The sequence below is a fragment of the Ursus arctos genome, unplaced genomic scaffold (assembly GCF_023065955.2).
Source record: "Ursus arctos isolate Adak ecotype North America unplaced genomic scaffold, UrsArc2.0 scaffold_19, whole genome shotgun sequence".
Classification (NCBI taxonomy): Eukaryota; Metazoa; Chordata; class Mammalia; order Carnivora; family Ursidae; genus Ursus; species Ursus arctos.
Window position 1 is genome coordinate 44,927,838 of NW_026622863.1, and position 19,508 is coordinate 44,947,345.

At 53.3% G+C, this 19,508-nt stretch overlaps 1 protein-coding gene across 15 annotated transcripts; it reads right to left on the minus strand.

Moving 5' to 3' along the window:
* Positions 1-557: 557 nt before the first annotated feature.
* Positions 558-19,496, minus strand: CUNH19orf47 (chromosome unknown C19orf47 homolog). 15 transcript variants are annotated; one of them, XM_048223580.2, is made up of 12 exons: positions 19,392-19,469; positions 17,896-18,016; positions 16,886-16,920; positions 15,097-15,148; positions 12,102-12,189; positions 11,863-11,977; positions 10,613-10,694; positions 6,711-6,848; positions 5,013-5,162; positions 3,409-3,479; positions 1,539-1,887; positions 558-877 (listed from the first exon to the last, which is right to left on the minus strand). In XM_048223580.2, the coding sequence occupies exons 4-12, from the start codon at positions 15,113-15,115 to the stop codon at positions 780-782; spliced, it is 1,110 nt and encodes a 369-aa protein (XP_048079537.1). In that variant the 5' UTR covers positions 15,116-15,148; positions 16,886-16,920; positions 17,896-18,016; positions 19,392-19,469; the 3' UTR covers positions 558-779. The 15 variants fall into 15 exon arrangements, with proteins under 15 accessions (XP_048079537.1, XP_048079534.1, XP_048079536.1 ...); XM_048223577.2 differs by lacking the exon at positions 16,886-16,920 and having other exon boundaries at positions 5,013-5,165; positions 17,896-18,002; positions 19,392-19,496; XM_048223579.2 differs by lacking the exon at positions 16,886-16,920 and having other exon boundaries at positions 17,896-18,002; positions 19,392-19,487.
* Between the last annotated feature and the right edge of the window lie 12 nt (positions 19,497-19,508).

The window sequence follows — 19,508 nt, forward strand, 5'->3', positions numbered from 1 at the left end:
GGCCTTCTTTACCCCCAACATCGGGAAAGGCCCTGGCCACTTCTGCTCCTCCCTCCCATTCTTCCAACAGCTTGATCCCTCTACCGCCATCTCCCTGGCCAGAGAGGTAAGCCACACAGGCAGGGGCTGGTCTGCCTTGCTGCCGATGGACCCCCAGCTCCTAGGACAGGCCCGGCACAGGGTAGCGGCCGTGCAGCAGTGAGCAGATGTATGATCAGATCAACGGGAACCCCACTGCCTCACAAGGGATCGTGCAGTTTGGAAAGCCACCAACAGGCAGAGTGGCAGTAACAGGTGAACTATACAGAGGGCAAGGACAGTGACAGAACCACTACAGCTGGGTGAGGGGAAGAGGAAGTCCAACTGAACGGTGAGTGTGACCATTACTCCTTTCAGCTGGGGGCCTGGAGCAAAGACATGGCCCACGTGGAGCCTTGACCTTCAGGGAGCTTGGCCTCCAGAGACAGAGCCCAACCCTTCGCTGGCACCCCCGCTTACATCGTGCTTTGTGTGAAAAACCACCCTGTGACTCACCCTGAAGGAGGGGAGGGAAACGGTTTGAAAGTCACAAAAATATATTAAAACAGCTGTTTTCTTCTCTCTCTCTCTCTCTTTCTCTCTCTCTCTCTCTCTCTCGGCACTGGCCTCCCTTCCCGGTGACCCTTGTCCATCACCCGCCACAGGCTTTCAGAGAAAAAGATGCCCAGGGCAGGAAAACAGAGGCGCCCCGCTGCAGCCCAGGGTCGGGGGAGGTCCCTCCAGCCTGGGCGTGAGGGCAGCTAACAGTCTCTACAGGCTCGACGCCACCGCCGACGAGGGGGCCGCTGGGAGACCAGAGGTGCAGGAGGGTCAGGCAGGACGCAGCACACAGTCGGGCCTTGCCACGGGGACAGAAAACAGAAGAGAAATGAACAGTGTGAAGAGAGGGAGAGACAGAGAAGTTAAAGGAGAGGGGAGAGGGGGCAGAAAGGGGAGGGGGCAGAGGGGCGAGGGGAAGTCGGGGCATCGGCACAGTGGGGGGATTCTGGGGGACTGGGGAGGCCAGGGAACTGGGGTGGAGGCAGCAGATGCTGCCAAGGGGCAGGCAGGGGAACGGAGGAGGGAACAGAGCACTTGGCTCTGGGAGAGGTAGAAAAGTGGGTCCTGCCAAGGCCACAGTCAGAGAGGAAAGAACAACGGACATGAGAAAGGAAAGTCCTAGAGCAGCAAGGCCAGGTCACAGCGACCATCTCAGACTCAGAACACTGGGGTGACTCCCCAGAAAGCTCGGCCGGCTTGAACGCCTGAGGGAGACAAGCAGTCATCCGGGAGCCAGCAGAAGGCTGGGCCAGCCTCACGGGGGCCTCTGCCGGAGCCAGGAGCCTGGAGAGGGGCCTGCGCCCCACCCAGAGGCTAGAAGGTCCTGCGGCCCAGTCTTTTGAACACGCTCACTGTGCCCGCATGGTCCATCTGGGCACCCAGGCCCTCGCTGGAGCTGCTCCCCCGGGGCCCCACCAGAGTCCTCTTAATGGTGACCTTGACCTCGGCCAAGGACTTACTCTTGGTGCTCGTGACCTGGCTGTCCTGGGCCTCGGGCACAAGGGCAGCCTTGCCCAGTCTCTGGATGATGCTGACTTTGGACAGGGACTCCGGCTTCCTCTCAAGCCCAGGGCGTGAGGAAAGGGCCAGGCGCCGCAGTGTCGGGGTGGCAGCCGTTGTGGCGGAGCTTGTGGCCTTGGCTTTGACAGTCAGTGCTGGCTGGGGACTGGGTTTGGCTGGGCCCCGGCCCAGCTTCTTCAGGACCCCAGCATACTGCAGGACAGAGCTGCTGCTGTCATTGTCGCTGTCCCAAGCCAGATCCTCGTCCATCTCTGGGGTGGCCCCCAGGCGGCTGAAGACTCCTGTGGGCTGCAGGGGTCAGAGACGGGACAAGTGAGTCATTTAGTCATTCAACACACGTGTGTGCAGAGCTGCCTCACTGTGCCTGGCCTCGCTGGGAGAAACACCCATCAGTGACACGGTGACACCCTAGCCAGTGGTGAGAGCCACGACAGGGGATATCCAGGGAGCTGGCAGAGCCCAAAGGAGACTCCTGACCTTGGCTGAAGTTCAGGAGCGACTCCCTGGACAAGGGACATCTGAGATGAGATCTGAAAGTTCTGGCAAGTAGGTCTAATAAAGATGGGAAGAGAGAGGGCAGGCCACACACAGAGAGAAGACTATTTGCAAAGGTCTGCAGGGGACCATGACTAAAGACCAATTTGGTCATTCACTCAACAGGTATATCTCCTGAGTCCCGACTGTCCCTGGCCCTGCCCTCAGGGGGCTCATAGTCCAGTGGGGGAGACAGAACCTGGCAGCGGAAATGACACAAACAACTCCCTAATTACAACACTGGTGCGTTCTCCGTTAGAGACGGGAGTGCTGGCGAGCGGGAGAGAGGGAGCCTCGCCTCCTCTGGGAGTTCAGGGGCGCCTTCTCCGAGGTGCTGATGTGTAAGCCAGGCCCTCAAGGATGAAGCGGGCGGAGAAAAGAACAAGGGCCAAGCCCCCAAGGCAGGAATAAGAACCGTAGGTATGGAGCACTCGCTCTGTGCTAAGCTCTTTACGTGGCTGCATCTTCAAGCCACCCCATCCCAAGTGTCATTATCATGCTCATGGTAAGATTCCAGGGGGTGAGAAAAAGGTCGGGTAAGCCCTGGTGAGCAAGGGACGGAGAGGCAGGAAACGCAGCTGGGGAGCTCCGGCGCAATTCATCGAAGGTGACATTTAAAGCGTGCCCACCACGCATCGGCTGCCCCCCAGCACCGTGTAGGTCTATCTCACTTAATCCTCACAACCGCCTGACAAGGTGGGTACTAGACAGATAAGGAAACTGAGGTACAAGGAGCTTAAGTGACACGGCCAAGGCCATGCAGCCAGGGAGCGGCAGAGCTGGATTCACGCCAGGCAGGGCTCAGGCCATGTGCTCCTAACCACACAGCGTCCCTGGGGCCTGCAGGCCAAGGCAAGAGGGCAGCATTCATCCTGACCGCAGGGCGAAGCATCTGACGGGGGGCAGGAGGCCTGTCCTGCGGGTGGGGGAGAGCAGGAGATGGGGGGAGGTGGCAGAGCAGGGAAGACAGATGGAGCCATCACTGGAGCCTGCGTGGAATGGGGGCACTGGGGCATCCCGGAGACAGGGGCTGGGAGAGGAGTCCCTTTAGGGCAAGATGCTTAGGCCAGTCTGGGATATGGAGGTGGAGTGGCCCAAGGGCGGCATGCAGGAGCTGGCCAGACCCCAGGAGAGAGGTCAAGGTGTAAAGAAGGGAACTGAGGCTGTTAAGGTAGGTGAGGCGGCTCGGGGAGTATGAGGGGTTAAATGAGGGATCAACACCCGCAAGAAAGACAAATTAGAGAACCTCAGGCGGTTTCCCCATTTCCAACTCACTTTACTCCCCGTCGTCGTGTCTGCCTTGGTCTCCGCGCCAAGACGGTCAAACACGGACGTTCTCTGGAGACCTGGGAGGGAAGTGAGCGCTCAGCAAGCACCTGCTAAGCCACGCATGGAGCCCAGGCCTGGCCGAGCACCGTGCATTGTGCAGACGAGCAAGGGGACCCACAGCTAGTCCAGGCCCAGGCAGCTCTGGTCCAGGCAGCCACAGACTCTATGTCTACACCCTGGCTAACACTGACCCACACGTCTCTGGCTGGTGCCAAATGTGGGAAGAATCCACTGAAATCTACCCTTGGGCTCCTCGAGACTATACAGGTTCAAAAAAATGTGTGTGTGAGGGAAGGGTTCTTAATCCCTACTTGTTCCCTTCACTCTTTTTGGGGTCATGGGCCTCTGAGAGCCTGCTGACTGGTGATAAGCCCTCTCCCTAAATCCCAACCTATATAGCCACTGCGAGAATGTTTACTAAATCATGATCTATAAATATGACGCAAATATTAAATGACCATTAAAAAGAATGAAAGTATGGGGCGCCTGGGTGGCTCCGTCAGCGAAGCGTCTGCCTTTGGCTCAGGTCATGATCCCAGGGTCCTGGGATGGAGTCCTGCATTAGGCTCCCTGCTCAGCAGGCAGTCTGCTTCTCCCTCTGCCCCTCCCCTGCCCCTCCCCTCTCTCACTCTCTAATAAATAAATAAAATCTTTAAAATAAATACATAATAAAAAATAAAAAGAGCAAAAGCAGATCCACATGTACCCAGGTGAAAAGACCTCAATACAAAAGTTCTAGAATGGGGTGCCTGAATGGCTCAGCTAGTTAAGCATCTGCCTTTGGTTCAGGTCATGATCCCAGGGTAGTGGGATTAGGCCTGGCATGGGGCTCCCTGTTCGTTGGGGAGTCTGCTTCTGACCTCTCCCCGCACCCCCACGCCCCGCTCATGCTCTCTCTCCCCCTCAAAGAAAAAAAATCTTAAAAAAGTTCTAGAACAATGCCTACAGGATGATGCTATTTGTGATTTAAAAAAAACATGTACAAATGTACAAATACACGCGTGCAAGCTCACAGATGCTGGTCTGGGTAGGTTAACGATGGCATGGGATATGGGAGGGAGGGGACAGAGTCAGTTGGTACTGTATATTCTTCTGCACCATATGAATGTTTTTCCATGAGGACACATACAATATTCTAAAGGAACACTGTGGGGAGGACCTTCTCTGTACCGCAGCTACGGACTGAACCTCAACCAGGCTCCTCTGGTTCATATGACGGTTCCCATGCTTTGGGCACCTGCCCTCAGCCACGCACGGTCCCCTCTTCACAGACAGGCAATCATGGAGTCCAAGCCCCCACCCCTTGGGGAAGAGGTGCCAGCCGAGGCACGAAGGAACTCTGCTACACTAACTGCAGGACGACAGGGTGGTGGTCGTGACACGTCCTCCTCCTCTATGGCCACGATCACCGTTCCCTTGGTCCAAGGTCCCCTGGATCTCACTAGAGCCTGCTTCTCGGCCAGTGACTGCAGGGAGTGACCAACCCCACACCATGCAGCAAAAGGGAAATGCAGTCTCTACACCAAAGGGCGCCCCTGCCAGGCCGATACCTTTCGCCGCCTGCTGCTGCTCCAGGATCTTGCGGGTCCGGGGGGTGGTGCCTTTGGGCATGTTGATGATGTACTTCCCCTCCATCTCGGCAGTGACCCGGCGCCGCTTGGTGGGAACAGCCAGGCTCTCCTCCTCCCGGCGGGCCAGGGCTGCTGGGGAGGACGGGGCTAGTGAGCATCTTCTGGGATGGAATGTTCTGGGTTGGAGGCTAGACGCCCAGCGAAGGGCACAAATGTGCCCTTTATCTCCATGTTTTCAAATGACTGTAATCCTTATTTTCCCAACCACCACTGACTCTGAACCACCAAGAAATTCAGAGGGCTCGACACAACAGGGTTGTCCATGGCGCTCAGAATCCCCACGTGGTGGCAGGCCTCGCAAGGCTCCCTGTGGCTCTGTCCCTGCCCCCAGGAGGCTGACCTCCCAGCCCAGCCAGAATCCCCTCAAAAGGGGGAAACTGCTGGGTGATGGAAAGGTTCAAGAGCTCTAGCAAGGTAGCGGTTTCACAGGTTCTAATCATTTTTTAAGTTAAGCAAGCTGTATACTTACAATTTGTGCATTCTTCATAAGTAAATTATACCTCAATTAGATTGGGAAAAAAAAAAAAGAATCTCCTCAACACATTTGAGCCGGTCACTCCCAGGCTCACCGTCTTTTCAATACTTCAGAAATGAATTTTAACTTTCTTACTCATGACACACAAATCAAAAAGGCCAGAGACGGGGAGGAGGCGCTTCTCAACACACACAGCATAAAGGAAGCACGGGCGGCGGGGCTGGCCAGGGCACAATGGGGCTGGCCATGAGAAGAGCCAAGCCCCCTCCCTGGGCCTCGGTTTCCACCTGTGCCAAGATCTTTGCTGTGGGGGTGGGTCCAACAAAGGCAGGACAGTGGAGCAGACAGCAGGAGGGCTTGGAAGCCCAAAGGCCGGAGTCCTATTCCCAGCTTTCAAGCTGAGACCTGGAAGAGGAACAGAGGCCAAGCACAGAAAAGTCTTTGGAGGAAGAGTGTGTTGGAAGAAGGGGACATCAGGGCAAAGGCCCACAACAGGAAGGAGCCTGGAAGGGACCCGAGGGAGGGAGTGAGAGGAAGAGCTACAGGAGATGGATTCACATTATACAGAACCTATAAGGCCACGTGGGAAGATGTCTTTATTACTGGGACCATGGGCAGCTCTGGAGAATTCTAGCCCAGGGTGAGAGGATCAGGTCAAGGGTCTGGAAGGATCCTCCTGGCTGCTGAGAGGAAATGGTAGCTTCCTGACCTCTGACCCCTGCATCAAGCCCAGGGCCTGACCCCAGTGTGGGCCTTGGTGAGCATCTGTGAAGAGACAGAGCCACCTACAGTCCGCAGCACTGTACTGGACACTTAGGACTTTGTTAAGAGGGCAATGTCAATGTTAAGTGTTCTTTCCACAATAAAAATTTTTAAAAAATCTAAAACGACTGAACCGACCACTGAGAACCGCAGCGCACCTGCACCGTTAGGTGCACTGTCTCACGGGCTTCCCGCTGTCCCCGTTCTACAGACTGGGAAAGCAAGGCCCACAGAGGTGCAGGGGCTTGACCCAGACTGAACACTTTGGACACCCTGTGGTCTTTAAAGCACCTTGCGACACTGGGAACGTGACCTCCGAATAGCATCTGCCAATCCACCTTCACCCCCGCTCCTCCTGCCATCCGCCCAAGTCCCCTCACCGGCAGCCTTGGCACTCTTCGCTGCCATCTTGTTGGACACGGTGACCGAGATCTTGGAGGTGCTGGTGTCCGGCCGCCTGGGGGGAGTGCCGGGTGGGGAGTCGCGGTTCAGGCTGTTGGCGATCATTCGAGAGGCAGCTGCGGGGAGGAAAGGGGAAAGTCCAGTCATGCCGAGGGCCCGGGGATGGAGGCCAGGAAGGAGAAGGCAAGCCTTGGGACTGAATGGGGAAGGGGCAGCTGGAGTCACGCTGTGGCTGCACAGCCATGATGGGGGTGCTTGGGGGTGGGCCAGTCTAACCAGGAGCTAGCCCACCCCTCGCTGCGTGGGGACCTTTCCTGAGACCCTAGACCAACCTGGTTCCTGTCACACCTCACCAAGTCTCCCAGCTCCACTTTGGCCAAGCTGGTCTGGATATCTTCCCCCCAGCAAGCACACACCTCTTCAGAGCACATGCTATTCCCTCGACCTGGCATGCAGTTCCCCGAGTACCAACCAGCTTGCTCTGGCTCTGCACTCAGGTCTCCTCTCTCCTCCTCAGAGACAGCTTCCCAGGCCACTCCGCCAACCTCCACCAGCCTGACCCTGCGCTAGGCTTGCTTTGGCTTGACACTGAATGACACAGATTTGTCTACTGGTGGGCTTTCCCGTGAGTATGCGGGCCCCACCAGGAGACAACGCCTGTTTATTTCTGTATCCCCAGTGGTTGTAACAGTTCCTGGCACTTCACATCTACTGGAAAAGATGAACACTCTCACAGAAAATCCCAACGTCCCTACCAGAGAACAGGATGTACTGCAAACCAATTTTATAGGTGAGGAAGTGGGGACTCTGGGAGGGGGTCCCTCCGCCAGGCCCCTGAGCAATGGTGAGTCCAGCTCCAGGGGGGCTGTGGGAATACATATGGTGACCTCACTCTGGGGATGAGGGACAGGAGTGGGGGCTGTCTCTGGCCGCCCTGGAGCAGAAGGAAGGATCGCAGGGCACCAGGGGGGAGCTACAGCATGCACATGGGAGGGCCAGCCCCAGCATGGGAAGGACACAGGTTTTGCCTCCAGGGCAGGGCAGATGGTTCTAGGGCCCGGGTTTCAAAAGCTCTTGGAGAAGAGCTTCATGCTGCCCTGGCTCCCTCCACAGTCCTGGTGATCCCCACCCCCACCCCCCACCCCTTTCAGATTTTGGTATTCCATCCTACCCACTCCCAAAAGCCTTCCCTTTTTCTGCTATGTGCTCTCTCTCAAAACCTGCTGAAATCCAACATACTGACCCTCGATGTGTTACTACAATTTTATCTTGCTTGGTTGGTTTTTGAAATTATAGCGATAGCATACAGAAAAAAAAAGATCAAACCCACACAGGCCACTTAACAAAAAGTCAACTCCCACATACCCATCACCCAGGTCAAGAATTGGAGCCTTCCTGGCACCCGGAAGTCCGGGAATTGGCCCTTCCCAATCAGACCACCTCCTTCCCCCAACCAGGAAAAAATGGTTGGTTTTCAGCTCTGCTCACTCCCCTGGTAATGACCGGCATATATCCTTGCACAATTTTCCCAAGACTCTTCTTCAGACAGCTCCGAAGCCGGACAGGAGTGGCTTTCTGGTGAGCTATGCAGAATCTGTCCTGGGACGACTGGGATGTTCTGCTATAGAAAGTAAGCAGTTGAGAGGCCCTGGCCGCCAGAGGGAAACGTCTTGCTTGAAAGGGGTAAGGGATATGATGTTTCATCATGACAGGTAAGCGCCGTTTGGGTAGAAAAGAAACAACTGTCTTTGCCCTAATGAATCCAAGCTGTAGTCAGATGTCAGACACACACAGATATAGACACACATATTCAAAAGCGTGTATTATAAAGCATATCCAAGTGAGTGTACCAAGAACGCTGTTCTGGAACATTCTTCCCCACTTCCTTTTCCTCTTTGCCTGTTTCCCCTATTCCTCCCAATTGCCTATTTTCTCCACTAGTATTTTTGTTAGTTTTAATTTTTTACATTTGTTTTAAACGGAGGCATTCAAAAGGGTATAAAACATACGTACTATCTGACTTCAGTTATGTACACTTGACAGACTAGCAAAAAGGACTAACAAAAATAGATCATCTCTGCTGTGAGAAATCAGGGTAATGGGTGCCCTGGAGAGGGGGCGGTGACACTGGTCAGGTTTCTGTTTCTGGATTTGGACACTGCTGGCCACATGGCTGCTGTGCCTGTGGAAAGTGATTCAGCTGCACCTTCATGAGCGGGAAGCTTTCCTGTACGTAAGTTCAGGCAGACGTTGCAGAAAAGAACTCCAATTTGTTCAGCCTCCCTTTGTCCATGCCTTTGGGTGGGCACTGCCCACATCGACACTGGGCTCGGCCATGTGATGGGCTTTGGCCAATGAGACAAGAGCAAGTGTTACACAAGCAGAAGCTTAAGAGGTGCTTTGCACATTGGGGCCTGCCCTCTCATGCTCTCTGGGGAACCCTGCGATCGGCACTGGGTGGACGAGCCCAGGCTCGCCTGCTGGAAAACAAGCGACATGTGGCCCAGTCCCCTCTGTCAGCCCAGATGACATCAAGCCAACCACCAGACATGTGAGTGAGGCCATGCTAGATCACCCAGCCTCAACCGAGCTGATAGGTGACCACTGAGATCAGCTGAGCTGGCCCAGAGAACTGACCGGCCAGGTCATAAAATCATGAGAAATAAAAGTCAGTGCTTTAAATCAGCTTGGCCCTTGTTAAGCAGCAAAGGCTAATACACATATTAGATTTTTAAAGTTTATTTTTGGGGGGATGCCTGGGTGGCTTAGTCGGTAAAGCCTCTGCCTTCAGCTCAGGTCATGATCCCAGGGTCCTGGGATCGAGTGCCGTGTTGGGCTCCCTGCTCGGCGGGGTGTCTGCTTCTCCCCCTGCCCTGCTGATCCCCCTGCTTGTGCTCTCTCTCTCTCCCTCTCTCTCTGACAAATAAATAATAAATAAAGTCTTTAAAAAGACAAGCAGGGGGAGCAGCAGGCAGAGGGAGAAGAAGCAGACTCCCCGCCAAGCAGGTAGCCCAACACGGCACTCGATCCCATGACCTGAGCCGAAGGCAGACGCTTCAGCGACTGAGCCACCCAGGCATCCCATAAAGTTTATTTTTCTTAAAAAAGGTATCACACTGCTGAAAAAAAAACCAAACATATAAATATAGTCTGTTCTCACCATTCACGGATTCCCTATTTGCAGATTCGCCTCTTCACTAAAACTGATTCATAATCCCACAACCAATACTTGTGGTGCTTTCATGGTCATTCAAGCACTGAACAGTGAAAAACCTGAGTCACCCGACACGTGCTCGCCCCCTGAAGTCAAGCAAGGGGACGCTCCGCCTTCTTGTGTCAGTTCTCACACATTAAACAAGTAGCCTTCTCGCAGTCTATTTCGAGCCATGTTTTTACATTTTTGTGCTTTTTGTTAGTGATTTTGATGTTTACAATGGCCCCCAAGTACAGTGATGAAGTGCTTTCTAGGATTCCCAAGTGACATGCCTTACGGAGAAAATGTATGTTAGATTCGCTTCCTCCAGGCACGAGTCATAGTGCTGCTCGCCCAGAGCTTGATGTTAACGCATCCACAACATGTAACAAATGAAATGTCTTTAAAAATAGAAACACGCATAAGGTAAGGTCTGTACTGACCGGTGGGCAAAAATGTTGTAACCAGAGGCTCGCAGGAACCTAACCTTGTGTTTCCTCTAGGAGCAGCGATCATGTACTCACTAGCTCTGTGTTCGCAGTGACTTAACAGAACGGCCACTAGTGAAAATCGGTGGCTGAGAGAACCTCAGATGGCTTTGTTTCACCCCTGCAGGCTCCCGGTGTGACCTCCTGACAGCTAAACTACATGAATAAAGGGAAGGAACTCTAGGTAGGTGAGACTCACCGCTAGAGGCGCCTCGGCGAATCTCGCCTGGGAGGGGGCTGGGGCTGCAGGGCACTGACTCAGTGGCAGCTTTGCACATGTCCTGTAAAAAAAAAAAACAAAAAAAACAGGTGTCTGGGTTACCACAGGGACCAGGGCACGAGGTGGGGAATAGAAATCTGAGCAACACTGGGGGAGATCAGAGCCTGAGCTGCTAGAGAAGAGACTTCAGACCATTTCACTCCTGGTGTAGTTAGAGGGAGCGTGCTAACGTTCGTTTCTTAGCTTTGACAAACGTACCGCGGCTACATGCGGTGCTAACATTAGGGGAAGCAGGGTGAAGGAGATACTGACACTTTCTCTACTGTTGTCAGAACTTTCCCTAAAATTGTTCCCGAATTTAAAAGTTTAAAGGGAAAAAAAGCTTTGCTCAGTGACCTTCTCTGCGATGACTCAGGGAACGGCCCTGACTTGAGACAGCCCTCATTGCGGGGTCCTGGCTGGAGGATGAAGGCCTGGTGAGGGCCTGTCCTTAGGTGGGGGAAGCAGCCAGCGTTTGGTGAAGTGGAGCGTCTGAGAGCACAGCTCTGAGGCAAGCTTCCTTCTCAGTCGAGTGGAGTGAGCAATAAATCAGTTAGCGTATATAAAGGACGGAGACAGGACCTGGCAGGCTATGGTAAGCCTTGGTAAGTGTCAGCTATCAAGATTCAGTGAGCTCTTCATTCCGGGTCTGGCGCTCGGTGCCTCATACGCTATCTGGTAGGTGGCCACAGCTCCCCTACACAGCAGTGGAGTATGAAAAGCCTGTTTCAGAGAGACTCGGGGAGCTAAAGATCACTCGTCTAAGGTCACTGTAAGTGGAGGGGCCAAGAATGGAATAACCATGTTGTTGGCCAAGTTACCGACTGAGTCCCACAGGGGGAGCTCCTGTCCTGGGGACAGAGAAGAGTCCTGCTACTGATGATTAGCACCAGGTAGATGAGAACCAGTAATGATAACAGAAAGCCTTTACTGAGGCCCCACTATTTACACTGTACTGGGGCTTTATTTCACTTAATACTTAACAACCATGTTGCAAGATAGGACTGCCTGTCTGCATTCTACCAATGGAGAAAGAAAGGCTCCGAGAGGTTAGGCAACATGCCCAATGTCACAACCAGCCTTGGAACTCAGGTCTGCCTGCTTTTGCTTCCAAGCCTCCCGCTGGCTCTGCTACCACCCCTCCACCGCACCCTAAACCCAGGGACCAAGGGGCTGGGCAGCGCACCCACCTGGCGGTGCACCACCTTGGCATGCTTGAGGATGGCGATGATGTCGCCCACCACAGTCACGCCCAGCTCGTTCATGATCTCTTTGTTGAGATCCAGCAGCATGCTCTTCTGGATCCTGCAGAGGAGGGTCAGCAGTGAGGCAACAAGTGGGCCGGGACGGATGGGCCAGCCAGCTCCCGTCTCCCCCCACCTCTCCCCTCCTCTCTCCAAGTGCTGCTCTGTCCCCTCGGCCCCCTTACCTATTATCCACAAACATCACGGCGTAATTGACAGCAGGCCCCGGAGGAATGCCGGCTTCCTTAAAGAACTGGATCCACTCGGAAGTGGCTGGGGGGTGGACAGGGCTCATTATTCCCATTATTCTCTCCAGAGAAGAGCAGCCGCAAAACCACAAGAGCAGCAGCTCCCACAAATTAAATGCTCACCGCATACCAGGCCCTGGCTGAGCGCTTCACACGGACGGTAGAACTCAGCCTGCCCAACAACCCTGCGAGGAGCTCGGCAGCCTTAGGACTCCCTCACTCTGCCAGCGAGGAGTCTGAGGCAGGGACAGGTCGGGCAACTGGCCTCAGGCCGCACTGCTAACATGAAGCCCGTGTGCTTCCGTGCAGCCCTTCTGCTCACAGCCCTGCCCTGTCCTGGGCTGCGAGCCACCGCCATCATCCCCTCACGTGGCCAATGCCCGAGTTCAGGGAGCTTGGGACCCTGGGTTCTCTGCCCTGGTCCCCATCAGCAGACCCAGCTCCTGAGGGTGACAGGATCCACAAGTGAACAGAGAGAAGGGACGCAGGGCCGGCCTGTGGGCATCAGCAAGCCCTCTCCTCACCACAGAAGCAGGAAGCACAGGCTTTGGCACCTGGGTTTGAATTCTGACTCTGCCACCTCCTGGCTAAGGGTCAATGGGAAGTTAACGTTTGGTGTGTGCTTCCTCCTCTGTAAATTTAGGCTAATACACTCAGTAAGGATTTACTGAGTACTTGGCACAGGCCAGGTCCCATTCTAGGCACCGGGGATTCCACGGCACAAGACAAAGTCCCTGACCTCATCGGGCTCACATTCTAGTGATAATGCCCACATCCTTGGATCACTGCGCAGACTTGGTGAGAGAGGTCCCATAAAGGACTTTAAGTGACACCTGGCTCAGGGGACAACCTCAACTCATAGCAGCTGCTACTATTCTTACTCTGTCACCACTACCAAGGCCAAGGCCAAGACCAGGGACGTACCCACCCATGAAGCTTTATTGTTTCTAAACTTCTCTGTTGGCCTCTTAGGTATGACCTTCAAACTGACCTTGGTCTGGCTAATGGGTGTTAGATAAGATCACTAATTCTAAGAACTTTCTTTTCACATTTTAACATCTCTGAAACCAAGAGCCATCCCACAATCAATGGTGTGCCCTGGTTTCAATGGCAAAACTTTTTTCTTTCTCATCGTATGTAGCACTACACCCAGCAGTCAAAACGAGAAATTTGCTACTGCTATGCCCATTTTGCTTGCAACACCGCTGAGGCTCACAGCGGAGAAAGAGACTCTGGTCTAGGTGACTTCAGGGCTCGGGCGCAGGCCCAGGCCCACCCCTCTGCCCATAGGCCCGTCTCCCCAGGATTGAGGCAGGTGAGGCTCTCATGCCCTTAGGACTTCTGCCACCAGCCCAGAGGACAGGGGGCCTTCTTCTGCCTTACACAGGCACTATCCATCTGCCCAGGCATGGGGCCCTGGGTTCTATCAGCCCAAAGCAGGCAACTTCATCTATTAAAAAAAAACCACATAATGATTCCACTTATATGAAAAAAAACCACATAATGATTCCACTTATATGAAATGTCCAGAACAGGTAAACATCTATAGAAATCTACGAGACAGAAAGCAGATTAGTGGTTGCCAGGGGCCAGCAGGGAAAAGAGGATGACTATCAGTTAATGGGTATGGGGGCTTCGGGGGGAGTGATGAAAAGGTTTTGAAACTGATTGTGCTGCTGGTTGCAGAACTCTGAACACAGAATATAAACACCATTGAATTGTATACTTTAAATAGGGGACTTTTATAAAATGTGAACCGTATCTCAATTACACTGTCATTAAGAAGGGAAAAGGGGCCACATCGTTTGGGGGTGGCTAGCTGCCTAAAGCAAAGTCAAGGAACTGCAAATGTCCCCACATCGGGCCCTTGCCATCTTTTCATGTCCTACTGAAGAGGAAAATATGCTGCCGAGTAAACAGTCAGGAAATATGCTGCCAAGTAAACCCCCACTCCAGAAAGCGTTAAGAGGGAGCCACACAGTCCATGTGTGTCATGGACTCAGTGACATAAGGCTTGCCACACACAGCAGGAGACACGCACTGGAATATTCCCAGTGGCTCATCTGTAGCAGCCCCAACCCAGAAGCAATGCAGGATCCACGGACAGAAGCAGAGAAACCAACGGCGGTCACTCACGCAGTAAACGCTAGACAGCAGCCCAGGGGAAGAACTGCAGCCGCGCACAGCAACGGAGACAACTCCCGGCCGTGGTGTGGAGCAACTGAAGCCTCACCCAGATCAAGAAATAAAACATTTCCAATGTCCCAGAAGCCCCCCCTTCCCCAACCACATTCCCTACGCAGTGATGTCTCTCCAGTTCTCCAGGGCAACCATCACCTTCCAACAGCACGGATTGGTTTGGCCTGCTATGCTTTATAGAAATGGAAACATAAAGGGCGTAGTCGGGCCTTCGCTTTCTAATTGCTATTATGACCACACAAAGATGTTTTATGTACTTCTCTATACGTACAAAGCTCAAAAGATGTACAGCCACCCACTAACCTCTGTGCTCTGGCAATCCCAAAATGCAGAGCTTAAAGAAAATATAGTGATGAGGCTTGTGAGAATCCTAATGGCTAACATTGTCAGGAACCATGCCCAAGGTCTGATTGCAATAACCTCCTTAATCCTTACAACAGCCCAGGACGTAGGGACTGTTAGTATCTCCATTTTACAGGTGAGAAAACCGAGGCTCTGCTGGACTCCATATCACAAGTTCTTTAAGGTTAGACTCTGCCGTCAGGAGGCCAAGATACAGACAGAGTCGCTAGGCCCAGGGCAGGCCGGGGCCCCGCCTCCACGGTCCTCAGAGAACAGCTGTTCCTGCCAATGACCTGGCCCTCCCTCCCCCACCTCGTCTCCCCTCACCAAGGTCATACCTCAGAAAGGGCAGTGGGGAGGGGAAGCCCCGGGGAGAAGGCCACAGACTCACCCATAGTCACTGAGACCATCGTCTCCCCAGCTCTGGTGCTGCTCCCGGGAGCCTGGAAGAGAGAACAAGGGGAGAAGGCCCATGAGTTGCCGCAAGCTGTGAGTATTTGTCCCTCCCTCGCCGCCTGTCTGCCCGCCCGCCTGCCGCCCGCCTGTGCCTGCCGGCCAGAGGAGAGTGCCTGGGCTGGGGGCTCAGAGCCCAGGAATAGCCTGAACAGCTGGCAGGAAGTCAGCCTGGGACAGAGCTGCCACCACAACCATCACTGCTGCCTGGGACAAGGCCCAGGGATGGCAAATGTCTACAGCTCCATCCCTACACACCTCAAAAGTTTCTGGCTGGGATAAGAGAGTGAGAGGAGAGGAAAAAAAAGACACACACACCCCCCACTCAAGACTTTAACCATTAGTCATCCATTCACAAATTATTTACCGACAACCTACAACATGCGAGGCACTATTCTAGGAGCTAAAGATACTGAGGTGAACAAAAATACAGAGCATGTCTAGGAGGGGACAGGGGAAGGGGGACGAGAGAGTAAACAAGCCAAAACGGATCACGATACAGTCTGAGTCGGAAAGCCCTCGGTGTCATGCAGAACACAGGGAGGGCCTGGCAAGGGAGGGAGGGGTTGTGATTCAAAACAGGACAGGGGAGATTGCTCTAAAGCGACATTCAGAGACCCGAAGGAGGTGGAGGAGTGAGCCCTGTGGTTTTATAGAGGAAGAGTGTTCCAGGAGAAGGTACAGCAAGTCCAGTGTCCTGAGCCAGGAGCCCATCTCGCATGGGTGCAGGACTGCCCGGGGCCAGGGTGACTGCAGCGCAGTGAGTGAGGGGACAGGGTGGGGGGGGTGGGGGGAGGCGAGCAGGAGGATCTAAGGGCAGAGAGGTGGGCCGCCATGTCACAAGGGGCTTCGGACAAGAAATGGAAAACCAACGTCTGCTTAGGTAAGACGAGCAGGTGCCAGAGAGCTGTTAAGGATATAGTAGCACCAATGGGGACTTTCCCCCTGAACATTACTGGGCGCCTGGGTGGCTCAGTCAGTGAAGCATCTGTCTTCAGCTCAGGTCATGATCCCAGGGCCGTGGGATCGAGCACCAAGTTGGGCTCCTGGCTCAGCAGGGAGTCGCTTTTCCCTGTCCCTCTGCTGCTTCCCCTGCTTGTGTTCTCTCACTCTCTCTGTCAAATAAATAAAATCTTACAAAAAACAAAAAAGAAAAAAGAAGGGAAACTAAAGGGAAGAACTTCCTTGCCTGATGATTTCGCTGCGATCTGCCTCCAGGACCACTCGGCCCACTCAGCCCTCCCACCCTTCTCTGGCCCTGCCCTCTCCTCCAAGCCGTCTGCCCTCTTCCTTCACTCTGCTCCCTTCTACCCACTCCAGCCCAATTCTTTTTCTTTTTTTTAAGATTTTATTTATTTGAGAGAGAGAGAGAGAGCACGAGAGTGGGAGGAGGGGCAGAAGGACAAGCAGACTCCCCACTGAGCAAGGAGCCCAATGTGGGGCTCGATCCCAGGACCCTGACATCATGACCTGAGCCAAAGGCAGACGCTTAACCAACCAAGCCACCCAGGCGCCCTCCGGCCCCCAATTCTGATCCTTCTCCCTCACCCTTCCTCCAGTTGCTCCATAGGATACAAAAAACCCTTCTGCTCACTGCCACACACAATCTGTGGCCCTCCCTGCCCCCATTCTAATGGGACAACAGAGATGGTATGAGAGTAAAGACTCGGAAACCAGACTGCGGGGTTCAAATCTGGCTCTACCACATCCTAGCTGCGTGGCCTCACCGAGCTACTTCACCGCTTGGGCCTGGTGTCCCCACCTGGAAATCAGGACAGAACAGACGTTACTTCCCTCGGAGGACCGCTGGAATGCCAGATGAGTTTCTACGCTCGGAGCAGCTGAGGCAGTGCCTGTGTGCCCTAAGATTCTGGAAGACTTGGCTATTCTTACCTCCCTGGCCTCCCGTCCTAGACTTTCCTCCGACACCGAAGGGCTTCACCTGCCTCCCGGTTTGCCCACAGAAGCTCACCTGTGCCTGGAATGCTTTCTTATCCTGTCCTCCTGGCAAGCTCTCCTTCACTCTGTTTGGCTGTCACCCGCTCTGTGAGGCTTTCCCAAAGTCTCCAGATGTGAGACTCTCCCCTCTGCCTCCAACTGGGGTTCATTCTGACCCTCTCTGGCTGCTGTTGCCTCTCTTAATGATAAACAGGACCACAGACATCACTCTGCCCCGTACTTGACTCCTAAGATCTACTTTGCCTTCTGGATTTTGCCACTGGGACAAAGACAATGCCACCAGCATCTCTCAAAGAGCAGGGCATGGCCAGGCTTCACTATGTCGGACAAACAGATGACATGTCACATACCAAGCACTGATTATGCACCAGGACCGGAGCCAGGCATCATGCTGACACTTCACAACCTCCTCATGAGGGAGGACTATTATTAGCCCCATTTTAATCGATGAAAAAAACCCAACTCATTGAGGTACAGTCACTGTCAAATGCCACATCTACCAAGTAGTCACCAGGATTTGAAAACAAGTTCTCCCTGATTCCACTGCCCATTCAGTAACTCTTGTTGAAAGCTTACGTGCCAGGCACTGAGTATACACAGCTCGGTCTCTCCTCACAAACACCCGGGGGAAAAAAGTTAAAATGATCCCCATGTTATAAATGAGAGTGACAGGTCCAAGGTTACACAGCAAGGAACTGTAGGGCCAGGATTTGAACCCAAATCAGTCCAATGCCAAGCGCTGTGGTCAGTCTTTGCCAAGGTGTCAGTTAATGCTTACCAGAAGCCTTTGAGAACTGGTATCCTCTCCCTATAGCTGCAGAAGTCCCCCTGCTGGACTCAATTGTCTCTCTCCTCCATTAATAGCCCATCTCCAGCGCTGATTTCCTGAACAGTGAGAACTGGAACATTAATAATAATAGCAAATGACAGTTCCTAAAACTCAAGTAATTACCACATATCAGACTCCCCTGGTAAACCCTTGAAAGGCTTGGATCTACATCCCGACTTTACCACTTCCGAACCCCACCCCTGGGGGCCAGTGGCTTAACCTTTCTGGATCTCACTTTCCTCAACCACAAAACAAGAATGACAGGAGTATCTATTCTTAAAATGGTTGGAAGGATGAAGTGACTTCATAAATGGTTGGAAGGATGAAGTGTTTATGAAGTGTCCTTTAAGGACACAAGTCCTTAAAACAATGCTGGGCAGGTGATAAGTGCCATCTATGTACATATGCATCAAATAAATCAATCTCCAGTGAGCTAGAGAAGGGTAGGACAGTCACTGACCTAACGTCAGCCACATGCAAAATGTGAGCGAAGAACAGAGTATAACTTGACAGTGTCCGTGGGACTGTGATATTCCCTTGTCAATTCTTTCAGCTTCTGTCTACAATTTAAATAGACTATTCTGCTTCTGTTGATTTCAGGTTACGTTTTCGTTCTTTTTGCGGCCAGCAATGCTAGTTTCCCATTAGTACGCCAATATGAAATTTCCTTCTCAAATTAATTGACTGGAGGAAAATGTATCAGTCGTTTTAAAGAAAAAGAAAAATCTAAATGTATGAAATCCGGCAAAATTGGTCAAACAGGAAGTGGCAGGATGTCAATTTGCCCAATTCCAGATCCCGAGTTATTCCTATTGCTGTCTCTGAGCTTCCTTCTACCCTCTACTTCCCTGGAAGTCCCAGCTACACCAATAACTCTCAGAATCATTACTATCATAGTCCCAATACATTGAGCTCCTACTCAATACTGTGCGAAGCCCTGTGCTAAGGGATTTACACGCACATTTCATCAGTATTCTCACAACGACCCTATGAGAGAGGACTATTAACTCTCATTGTATAGATTAGGGAAACGAGGTCCAGAGAGGTTCAGGCACAGGCCCACCGCCACAAAGCTGGGCTGGGACTTGAACCCAAATCGGCGGGTCTCCAACTGCGTGCTCCCACACCCAGATCTTCCACGCCAAGCGCAAACATTATCGTCGGCACAACACTAACAATAATAGTATAGTAACGAAGTGTGCAGTGTGCTAGGCGTTTAACTAGGGTCTCCGACATGCACGAGCAGACCTCTCACTTTAACCCATAGGGAGGACGCTACAGTCAGATTCTGGCCCCCATTCTACAGAGGAGGAAACTGAGGTTCAGAGAGAAAGAAGTCGCTTGTCTGGGCCGCACAGCGACGCCGAGACTGATTCTGCAACCAGGACGTCATCCATCCCCTCCGCATCCTGCCCGGTCTCACCACCCCGTGGCCCGCGCCTCACCTGACCCTCCGAGCCCGCGCCCACACGCGCTGCCCGCCCTCCCTCCCGGCGGCGCCAACTGTCAGACCCTCCTCCTTCGGCCCGGCAGCCCACCCCGGAAGTACCGCCCTCGCCACC